General features: G+C 33.4%; 1 protein-coding gene across 4 annotated transcripts in view; it reads left to right on the top strand.

Moving 5' to 3' along the window:
* shg (shotgun) overlaps positions 1-18659 on the top strand; it is a 187224-nt gene extending 168565 nt beyond the window's left edge. For all 4 annotated transcript variants that reach the window (XM_053759341.2, XM_053759339.2, XM_053759340.2 and 1 more), the window contains 11 exons: positions 5335-5526; positions 6071-6226; positions 7346-7543; positions 8129-8345; positions 9265-9483; positions 12875-13099; positions 15241-15371; positions 15799-15934; positions 16434-16634; positions 17042-17197; positions 17496-18659. In XM_053759341.2, the coding sequence (XP_053615316.1) occupies positions 5335-5526; positions 6071-6226; positions 7346-7543; positions 8129-8345; positions 9265-9483; positions 12875-13099; positions 15241-15371; positions 15799-15934; positions 16434-16634; positions 17042-17197; positions 17496-17620 (1956 nt within the window). In that variant the 3' untranslated portion in view covers positions 17621-18659. The remainder of the gene's footprint in view (positions 1-5334; positions 5527-6070; positions 6227-7345; positions 7544-8128; positions 8346-9264; positions 9484-12874; positions 13100-15240; positions 15372-15798; positions 15935-16433; positions 16635-17041; positions 17198-17495) is intronic.
* The last annotated feature ends 2855 nt before the right edge of the window (positions 18660-21514 follow it).

Below are 21514 nucleotides of genomic sequence, written 5' to 3'. Positions count from 1 at the left end.
GTTTTATGTATTTGAAAAGAATACGTTCGGGTTCTACAATTTTTACTGAATTAATTATTTTTCAAGATAGATGAAGTAAAAATTAATAATAAGTTAAGATTGGATATGTATTTGAATCGTTTATCGGGATGGTTATTTAACTTTTTTCAAAATGGTTATTTAACTTTTTTCAAATTAATTCGCTGTATGAACACAGTATCTCGTTTATCCGATACAATAGTGTGCATTTAACCAATAACGATTCATAATTAATGCATCTCAGAAAAAGACTGATGCTACTATTAAGTAGATATATACCAGGACTGCTTCAGGTCACCACCTTTATTTTATTTTCGCTTTTTCTCCTAATTTCGTAAATTGTACTGGATGGTATTGATGATTCAACTTTGTTAGCTGATTCTGTTATATTGGTATTCTTGGCGAATTTCCAAGATCTTAGTCAATTGTTTTTCATTCGATATTATTATATTGAATGAAATTTACGAACGAATAATATTTTGTTTACTTATTAAATTATAATTGAGTTTCGTCGTTGACTCAATGAAGTCTATATTAAAACGTTTTCTCGTATATTAGACACGTACACGCCTCCACGATAATATCAATTAGAATTTATTAATAATTAATTTATGGAAGAGAATATTTTTTAAAGTATGAGTGTGTATTACAAATTTGTTCTCAACCTTTTTTCTAACCTTGAGCTTTAAAAATATAATTATTTTACTTTAACATTGTGCCGTATTCACCAATAAAAATAACTCTAATCATCGTGGCTCGACCGTTTGATATTGTCACCTAAATTTTTTGTCATATAAAACGTCCAAATATTACAAGGTAACGGTCTTTTCGCGCATGATATTTGCTTTCATGGTACCAACCATGAAAACGATTTTGATTCAATTATTCGATTACCTACACCGATTTTGTTCAATACTCCCTCGGCCAAGATGCTCTCACAGTTATTTGAAAAAGAAAACAAACTTATGTTGTTCAAAGTGATCGATCTGGCCGAACCTGTATAAGATCGAGCGCCTAATGGTCGGAACTAGATTTTTTCAATCCAGTAGTTCTGTTTGAAAACTCTTCAATTATTGTTTTAACGCTCCATTAAGTTTCACGTGCATTGTCTTTGAAATGGTTTTTAATTAAAACTCCGAGGTTAAAGCGTCCGGGTTCATTTAGAAATAGCTGTCTTGCATGTAGTAATTCGTATTCAAATCACCTTTACAGAGCATGAAAGATGGCAGTATGAATTCATGGCCGCTTATGTTTATGAAGTACAGTAAACAATTTTACGGTTTTTCATTCTAGTCGGTTCGTTACCACTGAATTTCGACAACGTTTTATTACCTAAAGTAGAAGTATCATTTGCTGTAAAGTTTTCTTTTTCAAATAAATTTTATTTCTTATAGAATCTAAAGACTTTAATCGTTATGCAGAAATATAGTAATCATTATGCAGAAATTATACTTATGCACCTATGTGTATATATATTTGAATCGATCGCGTCGTTATAAAGGAAACGTAGTATATTTAAAAAAAAATTGAAGTAAAATTTGAGATTAAAATCTCACTCAATTTATTTTTTATAACTTTACCAATTTCTCGGCGATATAAGTAGGTGTATGCTTGTGAGCGGTTTTCCTCCTGTGTGGGATTTAGGGATTATTATTTACTAGATTTGGCGCACGGCTTTGCTCGCGTTAATTTCCTGTTCTTATTATTTTCAATATGTTGGGTTCTAGACAGACAGATAAAAGTTCTAAAAAAAACCGTTTTGACTTCTATTAGTCCCATGAAGACCCACCATAATATTTTCTTTATTCTTTAATATCTCCTATCTACAGACACATCCCACTTACAGTTTAATTATATAGATTATAGACATCTAATGAATGTAGCTATTAAACGAAAATAGAATGTTTAAATTTGGACCAGTAGCTCATTCAAACAAACAAATTATCTATGAGCAATTAAGTACCTTTGTATTTTGTACCTACATCAAAATCATTGTATGGAAACTGTCGGTATATTAGATTTCAACATAGTAAATTTACGCCATATTTAGATCAGACGGATGAATAATAAAGTGGCGTTTCGATACATAAACGTTTACGATAATGCCGTGTTTATAATAATATATGGATATTAAAATGTTAATTTTGCTTTAATGAAAGTAGGGTTTAGTGCGGTGCGTATATAAACAGGGATTATGGAAGGCAGTTTTTACTACCTCGGCCTGATTTCATTGAGTTACGGCGCGAATCCCGGGGCGTGTTCATTTTGCTAAGTTGGCAACACTGTCTATCATTTGCCGCTATATTGCTGAAAGTATTTGAAAATGGAAGCGGTCGGTGGACTTCATAGTGCGATCGGAGTAAATAGTTTTACATGAATGCTCGTATTTCTAGAAAATTATAGTATTTTTACGTTTTGTTACTTATGTACTACTGCTTGGCGCTACCGGTATAATCAAGGGAAATTTACTTTCCCGTGACACTAACACTTCTTGAACAAAACATATTTTTATAATTTAATTTGTCACATTTTAACTATTTTGTAAACACGTGACTTGTCTCCTCTCTCATTTGTAATTTTTTTTTTTGTAACGAAAATACCAATTATGTTGAAGTAAATCTTGGGCGATTGTTACGTCACATACCGCATTCACTAATTCTATACTCACTTCACGCTCACCCTTAATGAAGCTGCCCACTGTGTTCGTGCTTCGTTTGCATTGATTAAGGACATTTTTCTTCTCTTTATTTTGGTACATCAACTTGTCCAAATGAAGTTACGCAAGTCATTTGTATATTTATTTATTTAAATTTTATTGCACATATGAATTAAAAGTTTGACAATATAATACTTGTGGACTAAATAACAAGGCAATATTGATATCGATGATAAAAAGAAAGTCAATATTTGACTTATTAAAACGACTTACCAAAAGCACCTACTATTCCATATTCTTTTTTTTTTCGTAATAATATATATGAATTAAAAAGTGAATCTAAATTCATGACTCTTCAATTTAGCATACTATTTGCCGAGTCACTCGCCCTTGTGGCATCTAAACGCGGCACATTCGAAATTCGGTTTTAACGACAAACTTCCCCTCTAAACCGGGTTAGTCCGACACACAATACTCGCAAGTTTCGAGCTGAAAGATTGAGTAACCGTAACAAAGCTAAACCACAGATTAACAATAGTAACTGCGCTGAGCTAAGCTGCGGAGTTTCGACGACATTTTGATTTTATAATCTCTGGTCGCCTAGGATTAAATCTTGAGTCTGAGACTTTGCGTACAGCCAACAGAAAAATCCAAATTAAATGCCAATTCGTCGCTATTACTGGAGTTAATATGTTGAGCGGACCCTGGGCTCCTACGCGCAGTGGCTGAGGAAGAACCAGTGAAAACGCTCAGATGAGAGAGATAATGTTTTTACTGCAACTGAACGGTTTTTACGGCAATTGAACGGTTACAGCATGGTAACTTGCTGCCGTTGGAAAAAAATGTCAGGAATATGATTATTTATCTATCGAATATGATTACGAATCACAAAAGCCACGAAAGGCATTCATGGATCAGTGAAAAGGCAAGTCGTTCTATCCTCTGCCATCGTTCTACCACCCTATCTCTGTATGTAATCTTGTCATTTTGCAAGAACTACTTGGATTATGTTGTTTCCGTTATAGTACAATTTTTTTTTCGTTACAATGTGAAATATTTATGTAATAATGAAATAAATGCAAAATAACGGTGTATTTTCGCCTTGTTCGTACTGGCACTTCCAAGATTTTGTATGAAAAAGAAGAATTATCAGAAATGAATAAGCCCTATATTCTAACTTCGACTTGCGGCCATAGAAATATCTTTGGACTGTGAATATCTTAACGGCTCGGGTTTCCTCGCTTTTGATTCGTCGAAAAGTTAGCTCTAAAATAATTCTAGAACTCAGGTTCTGGAATTATTTTAGAGCTAACTTTTTTCATAAATACAATAAACTTAGTTACATAGACAAGATTGAAACGACAAAGTCCTTATTCCAGAACATAATTGACGCAAATTGTAACGTACAATACACAAAACGTATTTCGTGCAATATTTCAAATTATTCCAAACGACTAAATTACTTAATACAGCGTTAACAACCAATTAGGGTATGAATCGGGAAATTAACACGCAGTACGTACAGTTGCCAATAAAATTATATCCTTATGCCGTCTCTGAATATTTGTTCCGCTATGCTCTTTTCCCGCTCCACTTGAAACTACAACGTATGTATACCAAAAAGTACATAATGAAGTAGTAAAAGAGAAAAGCAATTAAGTTTGTTGTTAGTGGATTTTTATTTATCAGAATATAGAAGAATGTACGGATAATATAATTAAATAACTTATTTGCGTTCAACATCAACTTCTACGAGTATTAATAGTAACTTTTGAACAAAATAGGCGAGCCGTAGAGCTCTAGAAGAAAAAAATGTTCAAAGATATTTATATTTTATATTACTTCTTAAACTCCGTTATATGGATGTTGAATAGAAAATTTTCCACTTCATGAATTTCTTTTCGTAGATATATTTTTAGTTATTTTTCACCAGAGCCTAGCGGAACCAACCTTCTCTAACGTATTAAGGCAGTCGTTATACCGGCTTAACTGCCCATAAAATATAATATCGAGAATTCGACCCATAGATTTTGTTGCCATTTTAATCCTTATTTCGTTTTTGTTTGTTTGTTTTGTTGTATTTTCTTCTCATTCCGGTCGAAGTTTGTGTGTGTTTGTTTGTGTGTGTGAGGTGTATTACAATTACAACACAATATCCACGAAATAATAATTGTACTATTTTTTTTTAATTATTTCTCTTAGAAACACATTTAATTTGGATGACTATAGTAAAGTAGCATTATTTTCTCCATTCTCATAAATTTTCTCATAAGTTGCGTCATATTTTTTATTTGAAATTTGAAAAAAAGTAAAGCGAAATGTAAATGGTGAATAACAATGATTTCTGAAAATGCATCTTAAATTATGTTTCCCTTCAATCAATGATATAACAAAAACAATTGAACGACAATGGATCGCTTTAGGCGATATGGATATAAACCTAAACCCATCCAGGTTTAGACGATCGATGGAATTAATATGTTGAACACCTATATTTTAAAATTACATTAAACATTGTAGATAATAATATCAGTAAACAATATATTTTTTTAAGAAAACATAATAAAAAAGACATACATTTTCTTCGAACTTGTGTAAGTGCGAAGAAAATGTATCAAGTAAAAAATACGATTCTACACTGAATCGTATTTTTTTCGCAGGGCGAGGCACCGGACACCGAAATTGGCCGTGTTTACGTGGACGACCCTGATGACTGGGATCTGCCTGACAAACGCTTCATGTGGATACCCTCATACGAGCTGAGGAGTCCATACTTCGACGTGCACAGCAAAAACGGCATGATCACCATGAAACATGGCACTCCTAACGGGACTTATTTGTTGAGATTTAACGTGAGTTTTTTTGTAAATCGTTTTTTTTTTAATTTTATAAACTTTTTTGTGATTGAATATTGAGAGGCCGCAATCCAAAGAGCCGATTAGGAAAGAGTGGCAAATTCTTTTATCGGAGGCCAAGATCCTCTTTTGACTGCGCCAGCGAAGTAAGTGGTGATTCTCAGAACATTTCAAACGCGGTTGCCGCGCTGTCATTACAATTTTAAAATATTTAACTAATATAAGAATTACAATAATTAATCTGTATTGTGGTAATATTAATTTTGTGATTGATTGATTTTGGAAATGATTTCCTTCCTCAAGAAAATTGACGGATCGTAATGAAAGCGCGGCCGTAACGGTCGTAATGCTCTGAGATCTTCCCAAGTAAACCTTGATGTTACGGAAAAAAAACCCAGGTTTCATTCCTAATTTGGATACATATTTGTATTTGTTTTCACTTCTCTTTGGTTAGTACTTGTGTTCTGTGTCCATTCTTATGAAACAAGAGAAGTTAGTGTCGGCCGTTGAGTGTTGTTTATATATTTGTTCATTTCCACAGGTGACAGAGGAAAACGAGCCAAAGGTGCCATTCCACTGGGTAGAAGCAACTGTCAACGTCACAATCAAGGAGATACCCGAGGAAGCGGTGGATAAATCTGGTTCAATCCGGTTCGTCAACATCACTGCTGAAGACTTCATCATACCCGAAGCTGATGTAAGTTAATGCGCCTTCTCTCTCGCTCATCGTCACGTGTATGAAAAAGAATTGAATGTTTAAGATTCAGGACCGACCGTCAACCCTCTTTGAAAATGTTGGATGATGGAAATGTTCTCTCAAATACATCAAATGAAGTGCAGTTTTCTCAGGATTTTTTTGTATAAAGCAAATGACCATCTATCAAAGTTAGTTACAGATTTTTATACAAACATTTTAGGTTAGGTTTATGTACAGAACTCGAACTTTCATTCAATCTTTCAACCATATTAAGCGAATTATTTTTTTTTCTATTCCCACCATTTTAAGAAAGTTTCAAAATTACTTATCTTTTATCTTAAAAAACATATTTTCGGTTAAAGAGAAACTTTTGCGGCGATAAATTAAAAGCTTCTGTTTTGTATTCAACGGAGGTTGAAAAGTTACAAATTGATGCACTAGCCGTCTAGACTTGACATTTTACTCTTTAACACTAGAAATTATCCTAGCTTTCTACATGAATTATTCAAAAACTTTGTTAAATCTTTGAAAGAACAATAAATTTTATTTTCACATTCGACTATTTTGGAATTACGTCGTGGATTAGTATTCTTATGGAATACTAGCTGCGTCCCGGGCTTCGCTCGTCGGAAGATACATGTTCGCTTATTTGAATTTGCGTCTCTTTGGTCACGAATAAAAAAAAAACAAAATTGGGATCACGTTATTTTTCCAAAACTATAGCATGTCAAGTTACCTTATAAGGATGTTTATGAAGCGGTAATAAGGATCAATTGGCAATGTTTCCGAGTTGGTTGTTCTATTGTGGACTGTACATAAATAAAACAAAAAATACTTTCCCGGAAAACATAGGTTATTTGTCCGCATTTTCTCGCATGGCTAGTCGGAACTGATCTCACAACTTTGCGACACAACGCCCCCTGGAGGTTTGTTCGCAGTTAGTTCATATTTGTTTTATACGATTTGTTGTTTAGATTTACAATCAACTGTGTTCAACAATGATGGGTTTTGTTAGACTTTATGTTGGTACATTGATGGGATGCTTTATACAGTAGTATAGCCGATTTCTAGTATACAGCCGAAGTAGTGTAGGTATATAGTTAGTATTCTGACTTCTAGGGCACGAGTAAGAAAGAAAAGCTGCACCGTCGCCTCTCGCAACTATACAACACATCGATGGACAACGTGGATGTGTTCACCATCTTCAGCAAAGTGACGGTGAAGGACAACTTCCTTGATGTGAGGTTCTCAGCTCACGGGTCACCGTACTACCCGCCGGAGAAGCTTGATAGCATGGTCATTGGCATTCAAGAAAAGGTTCGTCTTTTGTTTTTAAATAAAAAAGAAAACATTCTAAATTCGAAATTTGTGCGTCGTCCAAAGCGAAGTTATGACGCCGATGTGCAGCACTACTATTGGTATTTTGACATTGACAAGTCTTCCATAGATTGACATTTACGTAATATTCCCTATTTCACTGATTCCGCATCGGCATAAAACTTTGTTATGCAGGATAGCAATAGAATAATCCTAGTACTCGTAGACAAAGATTTAAATAGAAATTATTTTTACGATTTTAATTACGATATAGTAATATAATGTAATAGCTAGTTTTTTTAAAAGAAAGTTTTGCCCGCGGCTTTGTCCGCGTAAATTTCCCACGGTAACATTTAATTTCCGAGATGAAAGGCACCCTATGTCCTCTATATTTCAATCTATATGTATGCAAAATTTCAAGAAGATTGGTTGAGTGGATAGAGTGAAGATGTAACAAACAAACTTACTTTCGTATTTATAATATTAGTTAGGCTAGGATTAGGATCGATATGGCATATTGCATTACTAAATAAAGACTCCTCTTTCAAATAAAATAACCAAGAGAACGTTTTTTTTTTCCAATAGCTCGAAGAAGAACTCCAAGCCAAGATCTACATGGTGAAGATAGACGAATGCCTCATCGAGAAGGAGCAGTGCGCGGACTCCTGTCGCAACGTACTTATGAAGAATAATGTTCCTCTCTCAGTCTACACGAACACCACTAGCTTTGTGGGGGTCTCCGCTAGGGTCGAGTCAGAGTGTACTTGCGATGTGGTCGACACGCTCATCTGTTTGAATGGAGGTGAGTTTTTTATTTTTATTTCTCTGGTTTTGGACTTGTGGTCTGAAGGGAAAAATATGATCAAACGGACATACCTATCCTGGTTCATATAGACATTTTTACGCGGGGTAATCATGGGGTCTGATAGATGAGAGACGGTAGATCGCTCCCGACTTTCCTTAGTATTTTCATTCTGAATTTTGTATGAAACGTAGGGAGCTAATGGGCAGGGCTACAATTTGTAGTATAAACGCTTGTAGGTGTTGATGCTTGCTATTCACCTGCGGTAAAGTAAGATTGGTAGAAAAGATACTTTGGGAATTTCTACAAATTGAAACACCCCTATGGTGTTTCAATTTGTAGAAATTGCTGCCAAAGTATTTAAAAGAAAGTATCGAACATTACATTTTATTATTTAGAGCATAATAGTGTAAGCCTATATGATTCGAAAACAGTTATATCAAGTCTCGCATTTCGCTTGGCGCGCAATATTCATTCATATCAAGTAGAGATTCAAATAAGCATCTTTATAGAACATCATTTATTATTACTATATTTCAAGACACAAAATAACACAAATTAATATCTGTAGCTGACATGTTTAATTCTATGAAATAAGAATATATCATTAAATAAGTTACACATTTATTTCATTTAGCGGACCGTGGGCCCTCTTACGTTCAAGGGTGAGGAGGGAACCTGGAAAACGCTCAGATAAAAGAAACTCATTTAATATGTTACCACTTAAATACTAATCATATTTCATATGTATAGTTAATAAGCGTTTGGCGCCATAATCGCAGTGTGTTCGGGAACGTAACATGCGGCGCATCATCCCTGATAACTGAATGCTTCAGCCAGTGTTTACTGTTTACTATTATTTATCACATTATGGTATAGTACCTATTACGTGATATACTAATATGTATTGAATCCACAGGCACCCCAATCGCGAACCAGTGCGAATGTCCAGAAGGTCTAACGGGTCCCCACTGCGAACAAACGTCAATCGGTTTCCATGGCGACGGGTGGGCCATGTACCCCTCGCCCCCGGCCTGCCACGAGGGCCACGTGACCATGACTGTGACGTCACACTCCGCTAACAGCCTCGTCTTCTACATGGGACCCTTGAAGTATAACCCGCTTTTGGATGTGCAAGGTTAGTTTTTTTTCTATCTTCTATTATTATCAAATTCTCAAATTATCAAATTCAAAAATATCTGTTCTAACATTAATATTGTCCATGAAGTTGTTATATGCGTTACATTCCACATAATGGCCACGACCTTCATGAGGGTTCCGAGATACTTAGCATTTATTTACTCGCAATAAGAACTATTTTTTGAAAACCATCCGTTCGATAGATTTCATTGTAAACAAAAATTATATACTTCATACATAGTCTTACTCATAATAGGTAACATTGCTGGATATAATATCCATTCATGTTGCATTAATAACGTGGATTAGTGGTAGGTACTTATAATGATTGACATCATGATAATAAATTTAGTGGTTTTAGCAGAATAACGCCGAATTATTAATTAAAGTAGATTAGTGGTGAGAAAGATGAGTGGGATATGGTTCCAGTCCTACATAAGTCCATTTGGCCTCGCAAATGTCGTATAAAGCGATTAAGGCATAAAAAGTATTGACAGCTATCAGCTGTCAATACTTTTTATGCCTATCGGCAACAAACAACATTCCAAAAGAGGAAGGCAGGTCTTTATCAGCATCACAAAATTTACAAAATGTATTTTATGAAGTTTATTTGTTAAGCGGATCCCGGGCTCCGAGACATCATAGCCAATAATCAAACTGGGAACACGTACAAATGAGAGGAAAATACAAATAAGTATCATTCGTACCTATTATTAAAAAGAGAATCTTCTGACCAACTTAGGTTATAATTTTTATTTTATGATCCAAAATACAGAAACAAAGTCACAAACTGACTTGAAAAGTAGGCGATAAAATTAAGAAGTTTTCTCGATAAAAAGACAATAGTATCGTAATAGAATCGTACAAATAATTTTCTTTGCCAGCGTGCTTTCCTTGGCAAAGTAAATATTTCTACGGGCAGTGCCAAATTGCCAATTGTGTTGAGTGCAAAGTATACATTAAAACAACTTTAACTTGAGAGCGGGAGTGTTTGTTACTGCCGATTTTGCAATTGGATTGCGATACATCGTCTTTTTTAATGCTTGACGAGAAATAGGAGTATTCCCTGCGACCGTAGAAAGAGATACGAGTACCTAAATTGCGCGTATCAATTTGTAATTATCTTTTGTTATGTGATCCTTGAAATTTGAAATTTGGGATGGTGAAACATAACGCCGTTGGAATATTCATTTTATTTAAGACAGGTTTGTTTTAGTTTTCTACGGCAAACTGAGATTTTTACGTCTAGAAATAACCTACAAATTGCATCATAAACCATATAAAACGAATACCATTAGTCAAATAGTTGATTACTAACAAGAATTGCGTCTAAAAAGTACAATGAATATGTCGCGGTGATTGGAGCGCCGTGAATAATGATTTCCGGACGAAATGCAAAATGGCCGACGTTTTTGTGGTGGGGAAAAAGCAATCAAAACATTACTGGTGCATTAGCGTATTTTCTTCCTATTGTTTTTTTTAGTTTTTTAATTAATCGTTTAAAAGAGATTAATCGTTCCATACGCGTCAAGGTACTAAATCTTTATCTTTAAGATTACTACAATTTTATTATTACAAATGCTGATAGATACATATATAAATATGGATATAACAACTGGAGGGAAAGACGAAAATAAAATTCGCATTTGAAAAAAAGTGGCTTGAACATTCTGTCACTGCAAAGTTTTCCCATGTAATTTCGTGGTAAAAATAATTAGCACTCAAAACATCTTCAAAAGCAGGATTTTTCAATCAAAGAGCAAGACTGCTGCATACAAGAAACCATCAGGCCTTTACGATTCGGTTATAATTAAGTTAATAAAATATTCATAGGTAAAACACAATTATCTGTCCAGTCCTTACACGCTATCCAAACCCATTAATTCAAAAACATATTTCATATCAGTGTTGCCAGTTACGCCTCGAAATAGCGTGAATTTCCCCAGTGTTGCCGTGTGCCGTCACCATTGTATTACGTCTTTCAAATGTTATGCGTGTAATGATTTTTTAATGATGCAGTAATGACTGACAGCTATGTGGGTATGATTTATTAAGGGCTATTGCGTGATAGTACACCTCAATCGGTGTTCTCATAACGGGGCTGGTTCAACTGGATGTCTGGCAGAAAATATATTATTTAGTTTTCTGGGTAAAGTCAAATAACAGTTCAGTTTGCAAAGCAGAAGGAATATTCTTGACTTTTGAATAACGAGATCCGGAGGTTGATCACTTATTAGCTCGAATGGAAATTGATATTAATTATCCATTGACAAAGTTTAAATAGAAAGTCACATAAAAAATAAAATCACAAAATTTACGGTCTAGCGTTCTTAAATTTATATCGAACTATGTATTTAACGTTTTTGTTTTAATTTGCTCTTTAAAAAGAATCGGCTCAAATTCGACCAGCAGGTTAGCACCTTTTAAAAATTAAATTTATTCCGTACAGCTTCAGTATATTTTTATAAATAAACCCGATATTTTACTACAAGATTACTTATTTTCATAAATTCAAGAATAACATGGAACAAATTCCTTTAGCTATATTAAATCTTTGTTTTCTTTGAGTGGCCCGTTTTGTTTTCATAACTGTTTCATAATAAAGATTAAAACGATACCCTTGTTTGTATTTAATACAACAAACAAACTGCGTAGAAGTCTTTGTGAAATGTACAGCATAAAACAATTTCGGATTTTCTACGATTTTCTATTTGCACATAAGTAGTATAAAAAAATCGACGTTGTTTGTTTCGAAAATAGTATTTAATAATGTCGCCGTTGAATTAAATGCACTTTTTTGCTGATAAAGGAAAACTGAAGAACGTTTTGAGTGCACTTTAAAAATGCAATTTTAAAAAGTCGAACCACTTATTTCTTTGCAAATAAGAGTAAAGAAAAAAGGGGAAGAGTGGTGCTGCATAATTTATATTTACTTATTTCTAATAGAAAATTATTTAAGTTGAAATCGATTTTATTTCCACCTGTCATCTACCACTCTTTGCCACTCTAGTAAGGGTTTTGTTAAATTTTCTAGCTCACTGATATTTTTTTATAAATCAACTAGCGGCCCGTCCCGGTTTCGCTTATGGGAACCACCCTAAAAATACACATCCTATTCTCAGACCTTCTAAACATACGTATTAAATTTCATTAAAAGCCGTTGATTGATTTAGTGAGGTTATTTTTCTATGTTCACTGCTAACGGTAACTTCAATGTCCAACTTTTGCAGCCGATAAGCAATGATAATATTTCGAAGGAGGGATGGCGTTACGCCTGGTCTGTAAAAATAACAATCTTGAAATTGTTGATGGCATACCTTAGGTCCGAACCAGGAACACGCGAAGATACAGAGAGAAAAGTAAGTTTAAATACTCCTTTTTGTCTACAGATTTCATGTCCCTGGAACTAGTTGACGGCTACCCAGTTCTCCTGGTGAACTACGGGTCGGGTACCACCAGGCTGAACAACAGTGTCGTCCATGTTTCTGACGGCAAACCTCATTTGATCGAGATCGTCCTGATGAGGAGTTCAATTGAGATGTTCGTGGATAGATGCAAGCTGTCTACGTGCATGAGTTTGGCGGCGCCTACTGGACCTAAAGAGATATTAAATGGTAAGTGGCTGCAGTGACAAAAGTGGCGCCCTCATCATCATCAAAAAAAAACTTGCTGGGTTATGGAGCCTTTATAGATTTTTACATACAAGTTTTTGAAATACGTGGACTATTTCTAAATAATTCTTAAATACTAATTCCTAATTCTAAATAATTCTTTTACAATATGTAAAACGTAGACTATGTAAAACGTAACGTATATATTAATTACTAATTCTAAATAATTCTTTTACAATATGTAAAACGTAGACTATGTATAATAATTATTGTATGCATAACATAATATTAAAAGGGGTTAAAATTGTGATAAAAGAGGTGTACGTGTCCTTTTTTAAAATAACAAACTATTAAATGAACAAAGTAATACGATAAACGACCAAAAGAATATATCAGGGTACTTCAATTCATGAGCAGAACAAGGATGTGTTGCATGATTCAACTTTGACCTTAATCTGTGTAGAAAAACGCAAAGTGCACCATTTTATCTAGTTTAGTTTATCGGCGCGCAGGTTTTAAAATTAACTTCAAAATTAACATCGAAATTTACTGGTACAACACACTCTAAAGTTTCATTTTTAAAATTTCGTTCCAACATTTTTTTTACGAATTCAAATTCTCGATTCAATGACGTCCTTCATTCCTACATTTTATTTTTATCGTTTTAACTGTAATAAATATAAACTGCTTCATAATCAATAAAAATAAAATAAATTGAATGGCTATTTAAACCGAGTCTGTGACGATACAATTTGCTCAAGTTTTAATTATATTCACCTGAATTTCAGACGAAGGCAATTAATGTGTAAATTTTACTTATTTAAACGGGCAATTTATCTCAGAAATTATTTAATGCTGAAACTTATGGGTATAGGTAAGAGGAAGTGCTTGTCTTTTGATAATCTTCTTTTATGGTAATAGTATGTTTATCATTACAAGAAAATATATATTATTAAAAAAATATTTTCATCAAGTTAATTAAATATAAATTAGGCATCAACATTCCATAAAAGTTTTAATTAAGTTAATCAAAGAACTGATAAATTATACCTCCCGTCTTTAGCATATTTGATTTTGTATATTTTCCCAGCACCGAACATGAACTTCGATAGTTATTTGGATGAAATAAATACCTAATTTTTGTATTAACTGTTTATCCCATTTTGCCCCACTGTTGGGCAATTGTCTCCAGCATGTCTACTACAACGATTCAACATGATATAAAATCATTAGAACATTATAATGAAAATTTCTTCGATTTCAATTCAGCAGTAAATATAATTTTCACAATTTTTTAACGGGCCGTAATTACGGTAAAAACATAATAAATCATACACGTAGACCCTCCTCAAAACCACATGAAGATCTGTCAGTAGTTTTTGAGATTATCGCGAACAGACAGGAGAACAGATAAGGATAAAAATTTCATCAAGTAACAATTTGACTTATCTCGAATAAGTACTTGCTCTGGCTCAGTGACCCCAAATTGGATTTTGCCTCCGAAACGAGAGAGCGCTTCTTAATTGATACAATCTTATTAATTGAGGAAATATTTATGAGGAAATATTTACATCTCTCATGTTCGGTAAGTAGGTCCTTATTACCCCCAAATGGGGCTTGTAAGTGACCAATTAGTGCTCTAGGGTAATAATGTAGCTAGAAAAGCCCTAGGGCAGTAAGTAATAAAAAAAAAACCCACTTCAGTCTTTCAAAAAGTTCGCGTACATCTAACCATCATACTGGCAATAGACATCATGCATTCAGCCCAATGACCAGAGGTCGCTTCGCTATTCAGCCTTGTGTTCGTATGAATATAATAGTCATCAATTTTAAATAGGCATCGAACGGCGAAGCTCAATTTCGTTCTTGAAAAAAAAATTAAAAAGTTCTTTACTTGGTTCTTTTTAATGAAAAAAGGCGGAAATAGAAAACTTTTACTTTAAATATTGTTTGTTTTTGGGATTTTTTATAATTACGTTTTTTTCTACTTACCTCACAATCGAGATGTAAAGCAGAGTAGTTAGCTCGGGTGTAAGCATCAACTGCAGCCCGAGATATTTAGGCGCCCTCGCTGCGCTCGTGCCCCTATAGTTCGAGGGTGGCTTGGCTACTAATCTACTATTAATAATTATATTTTGTTATAGTAAACGGGCCCCTGCAAGTGGGCGGCTCGAGCATCGACCTACAGCACCTCGCGAGGACCTTCGGATGGCGGCACACTCCGACCAACATGCCTTTCGTGGGCTGCATCAGCAATTTCACCTACAATGATTTCGTAAGTATTCATATTTTATTTTCCTTAATTCCTTTGGAAAATGTAGGTTAAGAACTGTGTTCATGTTTACAAATAACTACATGTTGCTAGGGACTTTGCTCCTGTGGGAATATTGAGATAGGCTATAGCAATCTTGGATAATGTATCTTTCTAAAATGGTAAAAGAAGTTTTGAAATCGGTTCGATAGTTTCGGAGATTACCCGCCTCAAACATACAAACTCACAAACGCTTACCTTTTTATAATAATAATAGTATAGATATAATGATAAAATGCTTTTTCACCTACGCTTTGGAAGTCGGCCGTAGACTTAAGTTTTAAGTAAATTTTTGACGTCAATATATCATGCTTAGTTGAATAAAAAATCTGTATTTGTGTGTTATATTTTGGCATTAAACGATATTGTATTTGAATTTATTCCTACACAGGTATACAATTTGGGCGAGCCCTCAGTTCACCATAATGCTGACCCAAGCTGCCAGCGTAGCATGTTCACAGCGGTCACCTTCGGCATTGACACAAACTTCCTGGTTGCTATACTAGTCTGCATAGCTATTTTAGTCAGTGAGTATATCATACGTTTCGTCATCATCATTTTCAGCCCCTTGCTAGCTATAAGCCTTGGTTCTGTTACAGTTTTATTCAAAATGTTTACGTTGAATACAATAAGTTTACTTTTAACTTTTTTTGAAATTCACGTTGTACACCAGTTTATCTCATCTTAACGTGAGTAATGGTTTTATTTAAGCGATTAACTAAAGCTATGTAGATTTTATAACCCTTCTGGCATGACGGGAACAACACTAATTAAAATTTGTTTTTTTCGGTATTTTTTCTCAGCAGAGGTCGTTCAGTGTCAATTCATAAATTTAATACATATTTAATACTTATTAGTATCTCAAACGCTATAAACTACTAAGCATAGCAATTTATGTAACAATAGTTTGTAAATAAATGATAAAAATAAAATTAATTAAAAAACAGAAATGTGTAAATGTGACAATTTTAACCTGAAATAATTTTTTTTATTGAATTAAAATACTCACAAAGCAATTTCTTTCAGTCCTACTCTTAGCGGTGGTCGTGCACCGTCGCCGCGCAGACGCATGGGCTGAGAAGGAGCTAGACGATATCCGGGAGAACATCATAGCTTACGAGGACGAGGGGGGCGGCGAGGGGGACGCGGGGTACGACCTCCACGTGCTCAGGCAGATGTATGACGGACCCCCGCCTGATACGGACCCCTCGTTTATGTATGCTCCAGGTAATCATATATAGTTTTCTTCTAACCTATATTTGTTTCCCAAAGCTAAATGCCCTTCCTTCTTCCAAAAAATTACATGCAGTATGCTGTCATCTCCGCAGGAATACGTTATCCCGCCATCTTTGTCACGGTCTTCCTACTATACTACATATTTATTGATCATGTTTTCCGTGAGGGTAAATAGAAATTGGATTTCTACAACGGTAATTTACCAATTTAACGCACTAATTTTAGTGTGTTAACTGTCGATTAAATTGTCTAATTCATATTTATCACCTTATTGTCACGTGCTACTCCTTCTTCCCTTTTCATTACATTGCCCAAGCCTGGCCAATGATAGGCCAGGCTCTGACCTTTTATCTATTTTCATACTTTTACTTTGTAAATTAATAAATTTATTCATTTAGGTTTAAAAGGGGCCGCGCCAGATATATCCGGATTCTTAGATGACAAAAAGTCGGTGCTGGACAGAGATCCGGATATAAACCCGTACGACGACGTCCGACACTACGCGTATGAGGGAGACGGCAACACTAGTGGATCGCTCTCCTCGCTTGCTAGTTGTAAGTATTTTTTTTCTCAAATTTTACTTATTTATACTTAAATATTACCTCATTCTTAGTAAACATTGACTTTGTACACTAGACATGTTGTTAAACTCAAAGCTTCACATTTCAGATTATTGCTAGCCAGAATTTATTTCCGATTTTCGAAACAAAAGTTGTCTATTTGGATTACTCTGCACACGTTGTTCGCTCTACAAAAAAAAGCTATATTACAAAACAACGTAATCCTATTACTTTTTGTTTGCTGTTAGTTTAGATATTGTTTTTTTTTTTACAAAGGAATATTTTTCCGTAGGCACGGACGACGGGGATCTTAAATTCAACTATTTGTCTACATTCGGGCCGAGGTTCCGTAAATTGGCGGATATGTATGGAGACTCTGACGACGACAGAGTGCCACATGAAGAGTCTTGGTGCTAGCAGCACGCGTGGCTCGTGTAGCCGAACCAAACCCATCCTTATATAACTCTAGTGTAAAGGACAACGCCAGTGCCAGTGCTTGGAACAGACCAAGTTTGAGATGCCTTACATTACGTTAAGTTCAGAGTGTTAAGTGTAACGTTTGGCAGAGATGGATCCCACCGTCCTAAGGATACGACAGTCAACATTAACGCCGATTAATAATAATGATTGCCTGTGATAAGTGTAAGCGTTCCATTTTTTGTATGTTCAATGATTTCGGCCTATTCGTGAATGGTAATTTCTGTTTGTTTCTTCCTGTATTCAGGAACGTACGTATCTTGAGATACTGTTTTATCACAAGCGTTTGTCCCCTGGCCTAAGACTTGCAATGATAGGTAAATGTTATCGATGTGATTACTTTGCACCCATGTATACAAAGTTTATAATGTAACTGAAATATTTGTAATTTTCACAGGCGTTTTAGAAGTAATTTTTTTTTCGTTTTAATTAAAAAGTATGTAAACGATTCGTATACACGGGCTCATTAAACGTTATGAATGTTCGTGTGACTTTTTATACTTTAAATGTTAGGAATATGTATTAAGTTTAACTGAACTACTACTTGACGTGCATAAGAATTAAAGTAATTATCGGATAATTTTAAGAAACTGACTGAGTCATAATGTTAAGCCGGTTAAAAAGTCCGTTCTTGTATTAGATTTACTCTTAAACTTTCGTATGCATATACGTATTTTATTTTTTAATTGATGTCGTCAATTTTTGTGCCTAATTTTTATTAAATATAGCTGTGCCATTGTTGTGACTTTTTTAATTTCAATTTATATAATTTTTATTTTATTTTCGCCATTGATCTTTGGACCCTTAGGTAAAAAGGACATTTTTATGCATTAGTAATTTCTGATAACGTTCAAACAGGTTTAAATAATTATTATGTACAACAGGGTCGTATTTATATATGACAAGATAATTGTGATTGTAATAAGTTTAATTTTTTTCGTTTCTGTAAAACTTTTAAATAAAAATATCAAGTTAAAAATGAATGATTTTTATTTTCATACTATTTTTGGAAGGTTCCATCATGATTATAAAAAAAAAAGATTCTTAAAGCAGCTTATACGGTATACGTCAAACTGACACATTAGGTATATATGGCAGGACATAATATAATTTCAGTATGTGCGAACTATATGTTTGTTTTGTTTTTATTCTCATATATAGAAGAGCTTAGTATATTCGTTTGCGCTAATTGGCCACTATTTAAAACTAATGTGAGAGTAGTATCAATGATTTTTTATATTTTATATCTATAATTATATACGCATGTAAATATGTACATAAAATAGATGTTACTCGACTTGTAAGGTACATTATAGATTACTTTTGTATTTAAAGTATCTCAATTAGGATAATGTACAAGGTGTCTTATAATTATGCATATCAACGAATGTTATCACTATAAATGATATTTTAACTTGTATAACCGAAATATAAATAAACCGATTTAAATATAAAACTATAACCTAAAAACATCTGAGAATATATAAAACAAATACTTATTTGGAAATGATAGCACTATATTGACGTGCATTTCATGGATTTGGGAAAAATAATATTCATTGAGAGAGAAATATTCCTTCATTCAATTAAACATTTTTATAGAACCAAAACACCCATAAAATACGTTAATAACATGAACAAAATAGTGAATCTACAATTTATTTAATAATAATTTGCTTTGTAACATGTCCATATTTTTTTACAACTCGATACATATAGAGATTTTTTTTAAAAAAAAATTTTTTTTTTTTTTTAAATGACACAGATTGAGTTGGCCCCAAAGTAAGTTCGAAACTTGTGTTATGGGATACTAACTCAACGATACTATATTCTATAACATATACATATATAGATAAACATCCAAGACCCAGGTCAATCTGAAAAAGATCATTTTTCATGTTGACCTGACCGGGATTCGAACCCGGGACCTCCACTGTAGCAGTCCGGCATGATGACCATTAAGCCACGGAGGTCGTCAAAAGTTGTCGGAAGTTTTTTGCCAAAATATATACTATACAGGGTAATTTTTTCATTGCATAAAATTTTACAACGAAAATCCGCTCATTGAACACCAAATTTCTTCAGGAGCCCGATATTTGTCATATTTCGACTTCGATTTCTTTGGATACCGACATAGTTTCACCACCCGTGTGAGCTCACGAAATTTGTGCAATGTAAAAAAATACCATGTATAAAGCTCTCAATACTTACCTGAGTGAAACGAGTGACGACTATTAAGTGTTCGTGCAGACGAAAACTGTTATGTTTATTAGTCTATTGAGCATAAAACTCCTTAAATTTAACATTTTTACTCTTACTTTTGATGAGTTATTCTCAATATATTTTCAAAACGCCTTTTCCAAGAGTTTCGTCTGCATACACCTTAATATTGAAAACAAAAAAGGTTAATGACTTACTTACACATGATGGAACAAATTATGTGAAATATAGCGTAAATATAATTTAAATTACCATCTTTACATTCCAATAATATAACTATAACGTAATCGTTGTTGTCCTTGTATAAATAGTTAAATTTTATTAAATTGATGTACTTAGCGGCTAATGGTGACGATATTTGTGAGATTTCACGAAGTAATTGAATAATTGTATCAATTGTATGTGAAAAATTGTCGCCATTATCATGCAAATTGCAAGTCACTGCCATAATGTAAAGGATTTCAATTAGAATAATGTATTTAAATATAGTATTTAAACATGTTGTACACGCGATACTTTTTCATACTGTGTAAAAATGTGAAATTTTTAGTTCGATTTTTGAAAATTGCATATTTAATTAAAATTAATTACAAATGCTAAACTCATTTCAGCTACTTAACTTACGTTGCCACTAGATGGCGGTAGTTTTGTTGGCGGTTATCGAAAGCGCCCACTAAACTCAAAAAATATTTTCTTTGTTTTAACTGTTGTACTTCCTCAACTTTTATGCAGTCATTGATTGAATTCGTGTCGTGTGGACCACATAAACAGCTTAAGCTTTTAAAATAGAATAAATTAAAGGAAAGAAACATTTTTGTACCTACTTTATTTAGTGTCTAAATGTACATGTATTCAAATTCAGTAGTTTTAATTTCAATATAACGTTTAATTTACGACTACTATTGTTAATAGAATATTGACATTTCTAATTTTAATAATAATAATTCACAACAAGATTTGAGATGGCTCTGTAATCTTTAAAATAAGAATTATTCTCAGCTATTGAAGTTTTGTAATACCTACTATGTTATGTTGATTTTTTTTACACTTTTGTACATGTCATTTTTTATTTTTAATATTGATTGATGCTTATGAAAGTGGTATGGTTGTGTAACATAATGGTTGACATTTAAAAGAGATTTTATTTGAATGCTTTGGAATATATTTTTTCAATATAACAAGATTATAAATTTAAATGTCTTTTAAATGTGATTATATTGTTAAAAATATTCAAAATTGTACGATAACTAAATATGTTAGATTATTTAAATGAGTTTTCACTTTTTTTACCTTTTCAGGTACAAAAAACTAAAAACCTATACTATTTGATACTGGTTGAGCACAAAAAGTTTGAAATAGGCCAAAAGTACATTATTTTTATTTCTTATTATGATAGTGTATTGATACAATTATTTTCTGAAAACAATGCGTCACCCTACATAATATTTTCGAATGCTGTCAAATTATATACATAAAAGAAAATTAGTTCTCTTTCCATGCGTTAGTTTTTTTTTTACAGAATTGTATATTTATATGTTAGATAGCAAAAGCAATTAAAAATTAACCGTCTTATTACAAAAAGATTAAAACTATGTCTAAAGGTTAACATTCAAA

The sequence above is a fragment of the Plodia interpunctella genome, chromosome 19 (genome assembly GCF_027563975.2).
Source record: "Plodia interpunctella isolate USDA-ARS_2022_Savannah chromosome 19, ilPloInte3.2, whole genome shotgun sequence".
NCBI classification, from domain to species: domain Eukaryota; kingdom Metazoa; phylum Arthropoda; class Insecta; order Lepidoptera; family Pyralidae; genus Plodia; species Plodia interpunctella.
The sequence above is the reverse complement of the archived record's forward strand: the minus strand, read 5'-3'. Positions and strand labels throughout refer to the sequence as shown.